The sequence below is a fragment of the Scophthalmus maximus genome, chromosome 16, assembly GCF_022379125.1.
Source record: "Scophthalmus maximus strain ysfricsl-2021 chromosome 16, ASM2237912v1, whole genome shotgun sequence".
In the NCBI taxonomy this organism is placed as follows: domain Eukaryota; kingdom Metazoa; phylum Chordata; class Actinopteri; order Pleuronectiformes; family Scophthalmidae; genus Scophthalmus; species Scophthalmus maximus.
Window position 1 is genome coordinate 5,962,724 of NC_061530.1, and position 18,569 is coordinate 5,981,292.

Genomic DNA, 18,569 nt, shown 5'->3' on the forward strand with positions numbered 1-18,569 from the left:
GTGTTTCCGGTCAACTGTGGAGCTCCACAGCTACAATGGCCAGCAGCCAGACCCTCTTGACATGCCTTGCTACAGGGAGGCAAGTAACCCCATACCAAAATGTGAATCCCTTATCTAAATTTGATGTCTACGCTAGTAGGCCGAGATTCAGGAAGTAGGTTTTTGTTCAAAACTGGAGGGTATGTATGAACCCTGAAGCTTCACTGTGAGGATGGGATGTCAGAGGTCCTATACATCCACTAGAACTAAGCTAGCTGTTAATAGTCGTAAACAACTTCATATTGATACACATTAATTACCTGAGATTTGATTTGTGGGTGTGGATCCTATGGCGTTTGCGCGACTAATTGACAGCAATACAGTAGCAACTTGTAGTTTTTTTTTTATATGTGGTGTGAAAATGATCACATTTTTTTCAAGTAACTCACCCAACAGGCAAGTGACAGATGGTTCAACACCGAGTTGAGGCAGTTGAGTTGTTAACGCTAAATTTTGATACACGTTTGGTTTTGACACAAAGCAGAATAGCTAACCAAGTTTATGTTCCAAGTTAACGGTAGATGCATTAACCTACATCTACCTGTCTCCATTACATGCATGTTGACCTTCATGTAATGATCATCATTGTCCCAGGATTTTTCTCGTCCCAACAGTCAATCAACAATCAAACTTTTGGATTCACAATTCAACCACACAAACTGTGTTCACAAACCTACAAAGAGTTACCCACAGCTGCTAACCGGTGCTCCAGTGTTGTGCTAAAGCTATCCCAGTCCAGTTCTTCGGGTTCTGGTTCTGGTCCAGGATCTGCATGGTTCCCAGTGGGCTCCTCGGCCTCATCGGACAGGGAGTGGCAACGCTGACGCTGCCTCACAGACATCATGTTGAGGATATGCTTCCTTGAGAACTATGTTGCTGCACAGACCTCACCTCTTTTGGCAATGTAGCAACTTGCCCGCCTGCTCTTACAGCGCTTCTGTAGTACTGCAAAGAGGCTTGATCACTTCTTTTTCTCTTCCTTCACTTGGTGCACAGCTGTGCTGGTTGTTCCAGTTGGATTCCGACAGGAGGATTAGATCGCAGATCCTCTCTCTCATAACACGCTTTCGGCTCTGCTCACCTCTTCTTTGCCTTCCTCACACTACCCAATCTTTCAGACTTGTCTTTCTGTTTCCCTATCTCTCTTGCTCTGGTTGCGCTCAACCAGTCATCTTTACATTTTGAGGGTGAGCTGAGATAGGCTACTAAAATCCAAACATTCCTACGTACTTGCTTCCAGCCAGTCCACAGCCTGCGACTGCTACTACTAACCGTATGCAGGTAGCCACTGCTCAGTCCACTCTTTGACTGTGTTTTCCCACAACGAGATTTTCCACCGTCTGCTTTCCCCGCACAAGTCTCCTCCCCCAGAAACAGGTGCCTCCTCGGAGTTTCGGGGGGATCCAAAGGTGTCCCACAGGGACGGTGGTTGGTGTAGTATGTCAGTTGAGGAGAAAATCCTTTAGCGCTGTGCCGTCCTGATCCAGAGAAATGTAGCTCTCAGCTGTGTCATCAAAGCCCCACCACAGAAAGACCAGAGAACAAGGGCACTTTTCCAGAATCAAACATGCCTTTTCTCCTCACATTCTACATTATGATTGACATGAATGTCGTATGCGCCCACGCCCACATGGTCCCCCACAATGCCACGGCATTCATCTTTGCAAGAACAACGAGGTATATTGTGCTTTGGAATCAAGTGTGGATGTTTTTCTTGAATGAAGCCACCAAGACCCACAAAGAGTAGACTAAGTATCACCATATCTAGAGTTAACATCAGGCTGGGTTGCAAGATGGGGTGATGATTAAGATTCGATGAAACGAGGTGAGAAAAACAGACTATGAATACATTATAATTGTGAAAATAGGGGCATTCAATGGTTTATAATTAAGTCACAAAAAGAAGTAAACTTAAGAAAAAACAAAGAAGTGGACCTTGAGTTGATTTATTTTGTCCAAGTGTATAATTCGTGTATGGAGAATTTAAAGAGCTCTGGCGGTGTTAGGTCAAAACAGTGAATAATGCACCATAGGAGATAAAAAAATACATCCAATATATAACCATATAAAGTATTGGAATTAGAAGATAACTTACAGCTACTAGATTTGCAAAAATTGATTTCTTTAAAGATGAATTGTTCCACTGGGGGCCATACTGTGTACTCTACAGAGTGTCTACACATGTAGATGTGTACTTATATAGACCTTCAAGATGTATGCACTTTATTTTTAGTATGTGTACAGAATTAACAGATTTGTGGCAAAAATGTCAACCTGCAATGGTGTAAAAAAAATTTAAATAAAACTACATTAATGTTTGTATACAAACCAAGGCAAATTCCTGCACATTCATTGTACAGCAATAAGGTTTCTCACCAGGGTGTGTGGAAATATAACATTTCTAAATTATATAAAGCTGGAATAACACAGAATCTAAACCGGCCGACAAGTGGACACAGTTATATGAGCAAGGATAAGCACTCTGCCAATGCCACTGAGCCATGGACGACATCCAGCCACCAAAAAGACATGAAAATACAGGATTTCTGAGAATTCAATTGTTTTATTTTGACAATGTGGTCTGGGTTCTTTTGCAGAGAGGCAGCACAAGAGATCTTTTTCTGTGACTCCCACATACTCCCAGAGAGAATCAGCTCGCCCAGGCTGCCTCTTCAGACACCGCTCATGTCCAACACCAACACGCTCATGTCTGACAAGAAGGCTGCCACTGAATCAGATATGCAATTCAAACACGCACCAGGTTTCTCATCATCAAACACTCTATGGCTCGGAAGCAAGAAAGACGTAAAAGGAAAGCCAGTTTCCTGATTACACTGCTGTTTCGAGTCTTATTCATTCAATCATCAAGAGATCTGAATCACAGTTGATCATGATTACAGAGTCATAAGGTAATGTCAGGTGATGGTTACAGTAGATGAGAGCAGCACAGGGAGACGCTCTGGTTACACAGATGATCTTTGCCTATGTGCGTCTCCTTCCTGCTAAATCAAACCCATATTCTGACTGCGTCATTGTTCAAAACAGTGCCTCCATTAAGGTTGCCAGCTGCCTTTTGGCATCCCAGAGGCAAGATGAGCGATAACACCAAAGGGAAGAGGAGAATGTGGGTTCAGCTGCCGGATGCTTTTAACCTAAGATATATATCTGCCTTTTTAAAAAAAAAGAAAAGAAAAAAAGAATCTACCACCATGTTGGTGGCTCTTTGAGGACAGAATGATGTTTTGAGTCCATTCGAATTTCATGGCATCTGTAGTTGTTGAGATGTTAAACTAAAAGTTCAACCTCTTGGTGGCATTTGATGAAAAAGCAGGGCTTCACAAAAGTGTTTTGAATATATAAATATATACAGTGAATATATGTGGAAGTCATACATGTCTGTAGAATCTGGAACCAAACCATTTAGTGGTTGTTGAGACAGATAGACAGACAGAGAGACACTGCTGTTCCTAGAATTGTGCTGAAGCAAGATATGCAAATATGCATAATCTCCACAGAAAATCTAATAACAGAGTAAATCCAAGCTCAAAGCACACCGCACCGGAGTATTCAAACCTCAGAAACCATCATCAGCAGCGTCCTATTACCCATGCAGTCTACCTGACGGTCTCTTATGTAACTTGTTGGCCTCCACATTCACCTCAAAGTTCATCTCGCCTCACCAATTTGCTCATACTTTCATTTGCCTCCTCACCATTGCCTTTGAACGTCAAGTCAGTCCTCCATTCCCTATCCTCCCCTCACCCTCCTCTTTCCTCCTCTCTCCATGCTTATTCATCTCTCCCAGCCAGTCTTTTGTCCCACAGTTCGCCTTGGGCCCCAGAAACTTCCGAGCCAAAAGTTTTTCCACTTGCAGAACTGGGGCATCTGGATAGCTCTGCAGGAACACTCCACATTTATTTCCCATTAACAGTAATTAAGGGGTAAACAGTGGACTTTTTTTTCCCTGTTTATACCCATTTGTACCAAAATGGTCGGAACAACAGCAGAAGAAGCAAAGAAAATATTTTCTCCCCCCCTGGTCTTGCAGTGGTAACCCTCAAATCCTCATTTTGAGTCATTTGTTTTTATTGGTGTTTTTGTGTTTTCTGCACTTCTGAATGTGGCAGTGGGCTTGTCAGGTCTTTCAGGGGGTGGCACATTTTAGCTGTGCAATGGCTATGGAGGGCAATATCGGTCAGTAAACGGGACTAATGATGATAACTGAGGAATCTTTACTTACCCTGTGGTACCACCACGAGGCGGATAATTGTGGTATTTAGTGATATGTCTGAATAAATGTTAACTATAGGAATTGCCATTCAATTTAGTACATATATTCACGGTTCCCAGAATATGATCTGAACAAGTATTGTGATCACCTGAATCTTCATTCACTGTCGCTCCACCATCAGGTCCAAAAATGTTTACGTGTTCAATAATTTTGTTTTGTGAAATGTGATGAAACAAATGTGTGCATGCAAACGCACTAAACTAAGACGATGAATGTGGTAAACATGCTACCTGTTCATCACAAGCATATTAGCACTTTGCGAGGCTGTGCTTTTAGCTAAATGCTAATGTAAGTAAGACAATATTATCGCAGCAGAGCAGCTAAACGGGGCTCGATTAATGTTCAGTCATGATAACCGCCAAACTCCCATGTTATTGAATCGGGCTTAAGGAGCCATTATATACTCCATTAACTCTTCTGATTCCTGATGATACCCCCATAGCCAGCGAGGAGGTCTCTGGATATGTACCTATGGATTGAGTCAGTTTCCACGAGGTCTATATAATTAGAGTTGTGAAATATTTCCTAAAATAACTATTTTGGTGCTGCAAAGATGTTGTACAGCAACAAGATCACCGACTTTTTCATCTGATCACCGGCGCCATTGCTAGTGTGTGGGTGGTTGGAGCGAATTATCTAGTGATTAGTGAAGAAAAAACTTTACCCAACACAGTGTTTCTATCATCATGTCAACAAGCCGGAGAGGCAGATGAATCCGCCAAAGTAGTGTGATATAGCCAGAGAAGTTTATGAGCATGCTTCAGTGATCAAAGGTCTCAATTACATTCCAAAGTGTATATAAATCGGATTTTAACTTTCAGAACCGCCATCCAAGCACATAATTCATCTCTTCATTGAGATTTGTTGATCGTGGTTGTTCCTCTCATGCCTTTTGATGTCTTTGTTGTCAGTAGGCGGCAGTAATTAGCTGTAAATTCACTAGAAGCCAGAGCCATTCTGGCTCATAAAGCAAATTCAAACAAACTACACTGTCGCTAACTTTGTCTGTCTGCAATACCAGCAATGACCTCGCAGGACGGTGCAGCATTAAGGCTGGTTGAGAGGCAGGAGTTCATCTTCCCCCCTGACGACAGATGTGTGAGGGGTCCCTCCAGCCTTACCAAGCGATAACGGGGATAATGAGGAACGGGTTAAAACTTCCCTTGGAAAACTGGAAAGCTTCCTACAGGCAACAGCAGCAGCAGCAGCAGCACTAAATAGCTCTGACAAGGAGTCACATTTCTCACAGCAGTCCAATCAGACGGGCTCCAAGTTATGAATTATACTGGCTGATCTGTCTCCTTCACAGATTAACTTCATTAATTATGGTTGGATAATCTAAGCAGTGAAGAACAGGCGCAAATGGAGCCAGAGCACACCTGGTGATTTTGATAAAAATGATGAAAAATTGTCTCTAAAACTGCAATAAAAAGAAAAAGAGGGGCAACAGACCACAATTTATTTCAACTGAAATTTAATCTGTTAATTATTTTTAATAATATTGAAGAAGAAATAGACTTGCAGTGATCTACGACCCAATCTAACCCACTTTTTTTAAGCTGATTTGTATCAGTTAGGAAAAAAGATACAGTGAAAGATTTTCTGACAGTAATTGGATGATCGTCAGCTGTAAGTCACCTAACCCACTGGCTGTGCAGATGATCCCTGCTAAAGCCCGCTGCAATCAAACGCGGACGAACATCAGCCATGACACGTGAATGTGTCACATCGAGACAGCAGTAAAATGCAGAGCAACGAGAGCTGCAGTCCGACTCCGTGAGGCGGTTTACGATGTGTTCCACTGAAGTCGCCTGAAGAGTCTGCTAAGGCACTCAGCGCCGGTAATGACCGAATCCCGCGGGCAAGCCTGGAGCGTTTTCCACAAACATTGGCAACTGCACCACCGCTCCACACTCTCACACTCATTCCTCTGCCTCCGTGAGAGATTCACCCACACACTCACTTTCAGACAATATTCCACCCAACTCAACTCTCATCAAAATCATTTCTACTGTCAACGCTGAAAAGTTATCTAAAAGCAAAATAAACAAATCAGTGCTTCCTCACTGCCACAGAAAGCAACTTATTTTGCCACTAGGATTTAGTTTGTCATGTCCAGATATAACAAATATTTTTTACACTCAGTTCTGCGCACAAACAAATATGAATACAATTAGGATTGTGCTTTTATGCAGGAGGTCGAATTGTATTTCAGCATTAAGTTGTATTTCTCTTTTATATCATTCGATTTCCAAATAGGTTTGAAGGTTAAAGTCTGGCATGATTCTCTATTGTTGTGTATAATTCTTGACCTTTAGCAGTGTGTGATGAAATAATCTCAGCTGAAAGGACCTTTAACTAGCTTGCAGAGCTAGCCTGTTGAACTCTGGTCACGAGTTTGTCCCTGTGTGACCTAAGTTTCACCTGCAGGTCATGTGATGACACTCGAGCCATCTCCATTTGTTATACGAGGACAGTGACGTGCAGCTTGAAGCTCCAGAAAGTTGTTAACTAGTTGTGGACTAGTTCATTTCATTACATGTATTTTTCACCACCACACTAAATTGCAACCTGGCCCTAAACATACTGAACACCAGGTGTTTGACTAAATATCAGTCAAGGACTGGGATTAATAAGAGGAAAACTATTTCTCTTGTTTTCACATTGTTTTTGAACATTAAAAATTCAAGGCCCTTAATGCTACCTGCCTACCTCTAATATGAGTAAAAAATGTAAATGCAAAATGACTGTAGTGTAATGTAATATATCTTGAAATCCTCTTTACATCCTGATACCAATGGATACATTTAAAAGGACCAAGAATCCATCATCCGCTAAAGCCGAAATGACTTTAAAAGGCCCATTCATTCACGTTATTCATCCCAAATGTAATGATTGGACGGCCCATCTGCCTGTTAACCTAACCCAATCATTTTCGCCTACCTGCGAGCACTCTGCTTATGCACTCATCGCACGTGACCCGAGTCTTCAACAACGCCAGGCAGTCCTACCGTGTCTTTTTGGCAGAATCTAGTGATCCAGTTGCACAAGCTTTCAGTTGTGATGCTGTGCTCCTCCTCCCAGCACTCTCACCTGAGGAGGCCTCCAGTAGTCAGGCTTTGCATGTCACATGTAAATGTGAGTCCTCCAACTCATCAGACGAACTATGTCGCGTGTGGTAAATACGACCATATTGACCGTTTCCTAAAATAGCGCCTCTACTGGCGACAGGAGGGCTTGGATTTTTTTTTTCTGGTTGCCTACCGTGTCTTTATGGTTGTTTTATACAAGGTGGTTATTTGGTGCACACCAGACAAATTTAAGTTCAATATCTGGTCTCCATTTATCTCTGTTTTGGTCTCCACCAACTCCCAAAGGAAATATTTGGCTTAAGATGCTAGATGCTACTGTACACAATTCACACACTTGTGAATGACTTTGTACTTTGGTGCTGGTCAGGAAGTCACTGGATAACACTGCCTGCCACAGGTTCATAAGGAGAAGTAAAAAAAAATTAATACATTCAAGCTGTGGGCCAGAGTACTGAAAGTCTGCCAGAAATTGCAGAGTTGGTTGTTAGATCTTTGTCGGTTGATGACCACGATCAACAAATTATTTTTATATTACAACTAGTCATTTGGTCTATTGTTTACACAAAGATATTGTTCAGTGCAGTTTGAAGTCCTCATCATGATGCATAAACAATGTTATTTGCAATTTAATGGATTCCTGTAGCTCAAACTTTGATCTATTTGGCGAATCAAGTTACTTGTGCTCTGAGCAGGATCGCTGGTTTGTATTTCTCACAGTAAAAACTTGCGGTAACGCCGCCTCCCAAAAGCAGGGGACGTGCCACTCACCCGGTCCTCCTCGCAGTAAACCAATCAGTCATGCAAGCACGCCTCCGGCCAGGAAACGGCGCGGTGCCTCGCGGCACTGTGACAGCAGTGCTCTCTCAATAAAACGATCAGCTGGAAAATGGTCAACGCAGCAGTAAAAACCCGCAGCATTAAAACAAGCTCGAACACAGTGACTGCCGTGGTGGCTGCATCTCCCTCTCCCCCATCTGCCACAGGGTATCATTATCCACTTAATATCATCACTGGTATAATGACCACGTTCAAAATCCCTTATCGAGCAGAAATTCAGACCCTAATCACAAATCCTGTGAGTTCTAAAGTATCAAGTGAGTGAAACAAAAGAGGAAAGGCGAAAAAAAGAAAAAAAAAGGAGAAAAGAAAAGGAGAAGCAAAGAGGCAGATGCAGCAGACTTACAGCTTGGTATCTAGTGGCCACCTCATTCTTTTCCTTGTTGAGCTGAGCGTTGTGCTCCTCCAGCTCCCGCACTTTGGAGAGGAGTCGCTCGCTCTGCTCTATGGCTCTCCTCAGCTCCTCTCTCTCCCTCATCCCTGCCTCCTGTGCATGAATGTGCTGCTGCAAGGACAGATACTCGACCTGGAACCGCACGCACACACACACACACACACACACACGCGCGCGCGCGCGCAAAAGGTCTGATATTTCAGCTTGGATTGCTGGCTCTCCGACTGAGTCTCTCTCACTTTTATTCACTTCAGTCTGGAGTCTGAATTGTAACCCCCTCTCCCCCCCCTCCCCTTTCTCCTCCATCCACATAAACACACACACGCACGCACACACACACACACACACACACACACACTTTCTGTCAAAGAGCTTTGCCCTCTAAAAGACATCCACATGCATCTATGAATGCACGCACATGTGCCCCCATTTCCTCCCCTCTCTCCAGACTGCCCTCCTGCTGGTCTCGCACTAGAACAATATCAAACTAACAAAGACATTTGTCCCATCCAGCCCCGCGGGGCCAAGTAGAAGACAAATGATGAACAACATTTTTAAAGCTACGACTGGTAACCCTACAGTGTATCTGGTGCTGGTGGGCCTTTTGTTGGGTTGGGAGAGCTTCTCAAAGGGTTCTGAATCTTGATAAACTTGCTGACTCCAACTGACTGACAACAACCGGTCGACTGATTCAGGTGTCAGGGAAACATCCTGGTCGTGGTGAATAGTGTACATTATTATTGAGTTCAGGTTAAGGGAAACACAGGTATCCACGTCCTGGCTTCAGCGCTGTATCCTGCACCTATTTAATTACATGTCCTGATGTGCACATGCCTAGTATGCTGTATGAAAACTTTATGTTCAGGAGGCATTGAGTTCATTACTCACTGTCTGAGCTGTTTTGCTTAAAAACAGCTGTCGCTGGAAACAAGACTGAGGAGGGAGGTGAGAAAAGAGAAAAACGATGAGCTGAGAGACGCTAAAACGAACTCTGTAGGTTTCTCATTACAACATAGTCATACTGTATAATCTATGTTTAATCCAAATCTCTACAGTACATTTATAATCTCAAGGTACTTTACAGCGTAAGGTTATAGACAGAGAAGGGGGAAAAACTCCCTATACAAATGACCAACAGTGCAGGCTTAACAGGGGCCTGTAAAAAAAATGTCATATACCATTTGCAATCGGATTCAGGTTCGAACATGAATGGATTGATTTTGAAAATTGTAAATTCCGACCAATTACCTTCTGTTACTGACTTTTAGTTTCTAGTTACTTAGTTTTACAGTTTGCTTTCAGAACCTGCACACTGGTAAAATTATGAGGAAGTGCTCACAAGCAGGCCGCGCAATAATATCCCTCTGCAGTCCAAAAGACACGGCCACTGCATATAACACCTACAATATGTTTTTTGTTGTTTTGTTTTATGCCCAGTTTCATTCAAATGTATAACCCAATCTCTATTTTGTTTGGTGTTATCTGGTAAGGGGGTCGTGTTACAGTCAGGGTTACAATAAGAGAAGTACCAGATATGCGCCCTGTAACATTTTAGGCTTGCAGTCCACAGACAGCCGCCCCTCAGAAGGCTACCGGATGTTCAGCCAATAAAAAGAAAGTGGGCTTATAGTGAGCAAATATTGCCTGTTTCAGTCAGAGACTCATCTGGGCAGTTTTCATATAAATAAGGATATAAAAAAAAGAGAAAAAAGAAGAAAAAAAAGAAATTTAATTGTAAAATCATGCTTAGCAACTCTACTGGAGTCCCACAGAAAAAAATACAGAGCTGGAAATGAACACAATAGCAGCTCCCCTTTAAACAGCTCACTTCCACCGCCCTGGCACTCCGAGCCAGTTAAAACAAACACAAACCCGAACTGCCAACATTCTTTCACCCTGGCCAGATCACTGCATGGTACAGAGGCCAAAGGTCAGAGGCAGAGTTCAGCCAGCAGTGTTCAGTTGATCGGAGGCAGACAGTAATGTAGAAATATTGTCCGGACCTCCCCTGCACTTTACTGCAGGGGAGAACTGGCCCGAGACCTGTACGCCCCATCACCAACACACACTCACCTGTCCACCAGACCACATGGAACCAGACTCGCAGGCAACAGACGCCTGTCAAGCTCTTAAGACTGATGTAAACACCGGTAATGTTCCGCACACACTGTGACATGGACCAAATACAGTGGAATTCAGCTCAACATGATGCCTGCCCAGTCTCCCCATCATGATATCCAAAACAGCTGGTGGTTGTTTCATTTAAAAAAAAAAATTGAATTGTACTCAATATTATTCAGTAATAAGACTTGTTAGTGTCATAGTACTTAATGCGTTTTGCTATTTCGAGAAAACCGCAAACTGAGTGATGTCATGTAAAATAGGGTCCAAATAGTCTGAGATCACTTTCCCATTCATGCGAAGAAGGAGACGTTTTGGACCTCACTGTACATGCACTGTACCTTTTATTTAATCAGGCAGTCTCGCTGAAACCAAGATCTCACAAGAGAACTGAGATTGAGAAATATTCCACGTCAGGTAACCACACAACCAGCATTCAAGAGCAAAATGCAAGGCAACCAGCAATTAAATAACCAAAAATATCAATTAGATCAAAATATTAGGTAATTAACCTTTAAAGCGACAGTGTGTAATTTTTGTACTTTTCTGGTGGCATCTGGTAGTAAAGTTGCAAACCGCAACCAATTGAGCACCCGACAGGGGACACTTTACGGCGGCGCACCGCTGATTCAATTTCCGTTTCTTCCAGCAGCGCTGAAAAGTCAACGCGAATGCGACGTATTCTGGACCGTTTTGTGCAACAACCGTATTCAGCACGACGTGACAAACATGGCAACTTACACGGATGCGGGTCCACCACATGTAACTATATATAAGTCATTCAAAGTTGACGTTGAAAAACGATGTTAAAACCAGAAAAAATGACTGTCAGTGCTTAAAAGAGGTCATAATGCGTCACTTGTGGTGACAAACCAAAGATATATCAGCCATCTCTGCCGTTCCCCCACTGAGCGTTTAGCTAAAGTCCTTAGCTTAGCTTAGTCTTTCTGCTCATTGGCCTTGGTTTCATCCCCCACAAGTTTAATTCAGACTCGTCACTCTGGTCGGTGTCTGTTCCAGCCCGCAACATGAAGTTGTTTTTCAGCCACAACAAAAAAAGCTTGGACCCCAGCCGTGCAGCTCCACAAAGGAAGAAAGTCATCGTTAGCAGCTAAGCTGGTGAACATAACGTAGTAATTAGCGGCCAGAGAGCGAGATGGTTCCCTCGGGAGTCTTTCAAGTGGCCAGAAACATGACTCATGATAATGATCAACATGATAATTTGACCTGGTATAGTGATAAGGTCGCGGCTACTCTTCGCTGACAGGTTTGCTGTATCAACTTTGTAAGGTGCTAACAAGTCAGTGTTGAGTTTACAAATTATTTCTGCAGTTTCTTCATTTGGGGGGGGTAATGTTGAATATGAATCTTGAATGGAAGTCGTCTGTCAAGCCAAACGTAGAAGCTCGCGTAAATGTGGAGAAAAACACGTCTTAAGTTTGCTTGGCATAAAATTATTGATCAAGTATTGATGAGGAAGCATAATCTTATTTAATGAATAATAATATCATACTAAGAATAACTTTTTTCAACAACAGTATTTGCAAGGCCTTGTAAGCCAAAAACCCCAATTCACTGGATTCAAACAGACGTTTCCTCTATTCACAATCCAAAGCAACTGATGCATCTTGCAGTTAGGAGTTTACACCTCATGCAAAAGTGAGAGTCGGAATCAGTCTCTTATTTTTCTCTCCGCACCTAACAAGATTCTACAAGAAAATTTGGCTTTACTTCCAAAGCGCAGAAAAACAAAGTGCAGTTTCCGTCCCTGGAAAAACAGATGTGAGCGGATTTTTTTTTTTCCACTGTGAGATCTGAAGAAGAGGTTTAAAAAGGGAAATCTCTGTCATAGAAAGACGCGCGCACACGCACGCACACACACACACACACACACACACACACACACACACACACACACACACACAGCGTTGGTATCTGTGCCGTTGGAAAAGAGCTGTCATTAGCTCAGCTCTCCGAACCCTGACGGAGAGTTTACCTCTGGAAGCTGACAGGCCATACAGTTTGTCAGCGGGCCAAATTAGACGGGGAAATTTGGTGTCGTCTTTCTTAAGCGTACGTCGGTAATGGCCATGTTATCCAAATATGATTTAGGACAAGTGCGCTTTAAACTGCCTTGAGAATCTTGCCTGCTGACACACCTGAACTTCCTTTGCCTGCAGTCACGTTAAACACATGATATATTCGCCTGTCAGCGCAGGATTTACCGTCGCACTCAACATCATTCTCCACACTGACGCCAGGGAAGCGCAGGAAGATTCATTTGACACATCGACGGTTCACCCTTCGCATGATCACAGGGCTCAACCTCTCAAGCCGGCGCCATTGTTCCGAATGCATAAAAAAGCCCCGAAATGCTCGCTTTGTTGCCACCCAGTCCCTCCTTGCATGATGAACACGAGTTACACTCAAGCAAAGTTTTTCGTGTTTCGACTTGAAGGCCCGGAGACCTTTCCTCCGATCAAACATGCGGAGCGAAAAAAACACACACGCGCACATTAACGTTAGCGGCAAGGAAAAGACTGTTCTAGCTGTCTTCACAGCTCCGTGACAAGTTTTAAAATACGACTTTCTTTTCACATTTCCTCTAGACAATGCAGCAATTTTCCCAAATAACAACCTCCGATGCCTGACATTCCTAGTCTGAGGAGGTAACCGGGATATTAATCCCATGATCTCAACTCCTCTCTTTTATTTGCACAGCTGTCCGTGATCTGGACTCCTATTTGCACCTGCAGGTGGTTCACATGCTACTGGCTGCGGCCTCAGGCCCGGAGTGCGCGTTCTCCCCACACAACGTTCAAACGGCCCGGCTCCGAATCTTTGCACGGGCGACGCGCCGCTGCCGAGCTGCGAGGCCGCGCGTCGGACTTGGAGAAATTGCTATTTCCCGTGGCTGTGGATCACACATCCGCGCGTCCGCGTCCGCCAGGGTGCAAACGGCCGCTGTTGTCTTCCCTGTTTGCGGCAGAGGCCGGACCGTGGCTGCAGGGTCCAGAGATGTTCAAAGCGATTCTGTGACGCGAATCAGTTCATCAAAAAGATTCCCCCCCCCCCCCCCCCCAAAAAAAAATATAGTGCGTCAAATTGTTCAGTGCTTAGCTCAGACCACACGTAGTCCAGGTCACTGAGGTGAACTGAGGCGCTGCTGAACGGTGTGAATTCCTTTTGATTCCCGGCTCCCGGAACCAGAAATGCCGTTGCTTTGACGAACGCGCCAAACTTCCATGCATTATTTGTGTTCTCTTGAACATCTCCTCATTGAATATCGGAGATGAGCGCCGTTTTTTCAACGACCTGCAGGTAGATCTTTAACTGATCTACAGTTTGGCGTCACTCGTGACCTGGGTGAGTGTCTTGAGCGAAACAAATAGCTCGCAGTAACATGCTGTGAGCCCGGTCTCGTCGCAGCTGCGGCGGCACCGTTGGGTCTTTACATGCTCACGTGCGCCCGGGGAAATCTATTAAAACAACAGGGGAACTTGAAGGTGTGCGTTAATGTCCACGTGGCGTTGTCAGTGTAGCCACGTGAGGAACTAGGGCGTTCATTAACTTTTGCCGAATTTGCCGCTAGCTCGGAGACAACGATGGCCTCCATGTGTGCGACATACCTGCAAACGAAACGACTTGAATCTCCCTCACTCGGAGCGGGGGGGGGGGGGTCATTTCACCCAGATCATTCGTTCATGAACGACACAGGGTGAGGAGAGTTGTACTGGCTATGCATGCCTGGTTTTGGCTCCTATTTGTAAATCATACTGTTCCTGTGCTGCATTTGAGTAGGAGGTGATTGGGGCCGCAGGGTGAATGCCTGGCCTCTGGCTGAACTCGGGATCCAGGTCATGGCGGAAGGCACGGCCAAACTTTGATCACTGGAGCACCTCACATTTCACTCACACTCCTGTGGTCGACTGGCGCAAAGTCAGATACAATAATCACCAGCTTATAAATCATATCAATGACGCGATTGTTGTCGGGTAATTGCGCCAAAGAGATGACTGTTGACATTATAAACACAGTGGAGGGGTTGTTTTTGTCCTGATGCGGCCGATTGAAATACCTCGCGTGGTTGGACCTCAGTACCAGTTGATCGTAGCAAACATTAACTGTAGTTATGCTTATCAGAGAAGACCCAGACATACTGTTATCGATCCTTTGAATCTAGTACCTTTCAAATGTCTTACAGGTGTAATGATGACCCACATGAGACCTCATCAAAGGAGAAAAAAACATGCTTATCTCCGTGTCTTTCTTGGCTGAGCGAGCTGTGAATGTGTGTGTGTGTGTGTGGGGGGGGGGTGTGTGTGTGTGCGCCACATGTGTGTGGCGGTGAGAAGATACAAAGGGAGACAAGAACAAGAGATCAGACCAGCGTCCGTGCACTGAAAGAGCCATCATGGTCCGCTGTGGTAGACGTACATCAAAAAACCGACAGACAGTGAGCAAACGTGCCATTAACAGCAGTGGTTGGATAACATGCGGTGGTTTGTCACAGGATACTCGGCATGCATGAAATATGGGATGATCGTTCTCGTAACGGAGGTTACTGTCAAACTGGTTCCCACGAGTTCAAGGCGCGTGACCCCTCACGAAGAAATACTTGGGTGGAGGTGGCCACATGTGAAGCTACTGTATAGTCAGAGCAGAAATCCAATGCAGACTAAATTATACGATGTCAGCATTTCAATCCCTCTCTCTCTCCCTGTGTGTGTGTGTTGCTCTGAACGAGGGTAAGCGAAAATCATGCGACTCCGGTTAAAGCTCCTTACTTGTCGAACCGCTCATGAATGATGGATGGCACCAAACTCATCGTGGAGATGACTCACAGAAGCTGTATTTCTTTTTCCTTTTTTTTTGCAAGGGAAAAGGCCTGGGAGGACGTTTCCACAGCTGTTGTTGCAGACGGTAAATAAAATATTATTTTTTATCATTCCACCTTTTCCATTACAGAGGCCCGGTTGTCCCCCCTTCTCCTTAAATCATGTCCGTCACCCCAGAACTTTTCATTATTCAGTTCAAGTTTCAAGTCTTTTCTGTCATAAATAAAGGGCTTCACACACCAGCTGAGTGACGAATAAACAGCGCAAAAATGCCAAGTTCGCTCAGAAACTGTCTGTACCGACAGCGAGGCAAATTTTTGCGACAGCTGCAGCGCTTTTCCAATAAACTGTTGGATTGGATTTGCGCTAGATGCGAAAAAAAAACAATGACTTCAATATCTTGTCATCTTCGGGCGCCAAAATGAAGAAGAGGTAGAGAAGGAATGTTTGTCCCACTGCCTCATGCGGGAGCCGAAGCTCCGCCACAGCCCCCCCGGATGCGGGACATGTTTCAGGATTTCGGTGGGTGTGAGGTCCTGCTGGGGATTCTAGGGCAGCACCTGAGGAATCCGAGGACCCTACTGGGATCCTATAGCCTGGGACCTAGACCAATTGTGGGACCTCATTTAAATTTGCCCTGCCAGACCACAGTCTGGAGCCAATCACAACTGATTACCTGATTATGGGCGGGGTTTATACCACGACTCACGCGGAAGCGACTTCTGAAAACAACCAAGGCTGACGCTGACAGACGAGCATTTGACTTAAAGTACCCGATATTTTTGGATTTCTCCCACAAAAACGGTCGCACTCGTTCACAGACATTGAGGAATCATCATCACAGACATCTCCTCTCGGTACGCTCTACTCTGTTGACACTTTTCGCGTCGCTGAACAGCCGTCACGCGATTCGTCTGCGCCCGTGGGTAACGCCTCTTGGAAATCGAAAAAGAACCGAGAGGTCCCAGACTAATACGTGTTCGAGTATTAGTCCGACTGCGCCAGGCTAGGGATCCTAGTGACACAGTTGTGTTACCTTTTCTTGCGATGATGACAGTTATTGGTTGATGGCTAAGAAAAATCGACTTCCTGCTGAAAAAAAATGGCATTGCGTTTTCGGTGCGTACTCTTCACCTTCTGCTTGAAAGTACTTAGGGCGAAAACAACAACAATTCGCAAAAAATATATTGACTATAATATATATTGCACAAAAGAAAAAACACTGACACTGTATGAAAACCTATATTCAGAAATGTATATATGTGACGTAAATGTTCAGTATAAATTGTATATAAAGATGGACGACATGACATTGGCTTCCCCAAAGGTGAAGCCAAATAATTTGGGTCGCCCTCTGGTGGCTGGCTGCAGTACAGGTCATAAACCCCGCCTATTCCATGTTTGCGATTAATGCACGGGCCCAAACCAAAAAGTCAGACTTACGCGGCAAAATATTTTTTCGATGGTTAAAGATGTCGTTTTTCACACTGATGTATGTCCAAGTGTTTTTTTTTTTTTTCAAAAGTTTGGTTCTAATACGTTACCTGATGCTAAAAAAAAAAACGGAATGAAATATCACGATGGACAGCTGAGAATCTTACGGGACCTTGGTACCGAGGCTGCGCTCCACGGTCACTTCTGCGCTTCTGAATCTGGCAGCTAATTATGTCACGAGTGCAAGATGGCCCGGCACCTGAATCTGGAACATCTCGGCTTCATTTCTGTTCAATTTTAGAAAGTGAAGACGCATCCTCCATCCTTATAATAATAATAATAAATGCTAATGTTTAGCAGGTGTAATGTTTACCTTGTTCAGCATCTTAGTTTAGTGAAACCTAATGGAGGGATATTCTTTTGCTTTAGGGTTGCACGGGAGTGTGTGTGTGTGTGTGTGTGTGTGTGAGAGAGAGAAAGAGAGAGGCTAGTTTATGGCATGAGCAACCCTTTAAAGCTGTTCAGCTGGAATTGGATGAGTAATCAGATTCATTTTAACCACTAACATGTTCACCACAAACAGTATCCACACACAAACAATCCTATACCCTCTGACGCCCCCTGTTGAATGGAGCGCTCCTCTTTTTACAGAGGTGCGGGCCTGTGATGAGGAGGAGCCCCGGCTAATGTAACAGTAATGCAGCGTGGTGGAGAACACAGTGACGGACAGAGAGCAGGCTCGGAGAACGAAGGAGAGGGAATCAGGCAGAAAGCACTTGGCTGCAGACTAAAGATGAGCGAAAGGAGGTTTCTTACATGTGCCAGGGGTCTGCTGTGCAGAGCGATGGTGGGTCTGTACTGGTGGAAGTCAGTCTGGATCACACACACTCTCTTCTCCATCCTCACAGCTCAAAGCCGCCCATGCTGTCTTCACCCGAGCGGGCTCTGGGGAGGAAGTGAAGCATGTGCGTGTGTGTGTGCTGTCTTAAGGCTCTGGGAGTGTGTGTGTGTGTGTGTGTGTTTGTGAGCGTGTATGTGTGAGAGAGAGAGAAAGAGTGTGTGGGGGGGTGTAAGTGTGTGTGTGTGTGTTGCTTACGCCTGTGTGTGTGTTACGCCTGCTACCTGACCCTGAGACAAGCAGGAGGGAGGCACAGGGAGGGAGGTGACGAGCAAAAAGAAAACACGAACGAGCTGGAACAGACCCCCCCATCCCACACACACACACACACACACACATTCTCCTCCCTCCTGCCTTAAGCCACACCACGCTCTGACAGCAGTACAACACAGGGAAACAGCCTTCAGCAGAACAGTATGAAAGACATGCACACACACACACACACACACACACACACACACATTCCTGTGCAGAGAAATAACACTCTAATTTGCAACTAAAATATGTGAGACATTATTCATAAAAAAAACATCAGTATATTCAGAATCACCAAAATCTACTTGCGTTTAATAATTGACTATGGTATCCAAAATCAATAAAAGTTTTTGCAGATTTTGTACAAAAA

The 18,569-nt window shown here is 44.4% G+C and overlaps 1 protein-coding gene across 5 annotated transcripts in view; it reads right to left on the minus strand.

The window, feature by feature from the left end:
• Positions 1-18,011, minus strand: part of LOC118287535 (myosin-16) — a 51,110-nt gene extending 33,099 nt beyond the window's left edge. For 2 of the 5 annotated variants that reach the window (XM_047327554.1, XM_047327553.1), the window contains exon 1: positions 731-1,517. In XM_047327554.1, the coding sequence (XP_047183510.1) occupies positions 731-883 (153 nt within the window). In that variant the 5' untranslated portion in view covers positions 884-1,517. Of the gene's footprint in view, positions 1-730; positions 1,518-8,605; positions 8,760-17,862 lie in introns of those variants that run through there. The other 3 variants (XM_047327555.1, XM_047327556.1, XM_035612829.2) reach the window with 3 other exon arrangements.
• Positions 18,012-18,569: the final 558 nt, after the last annotated feature.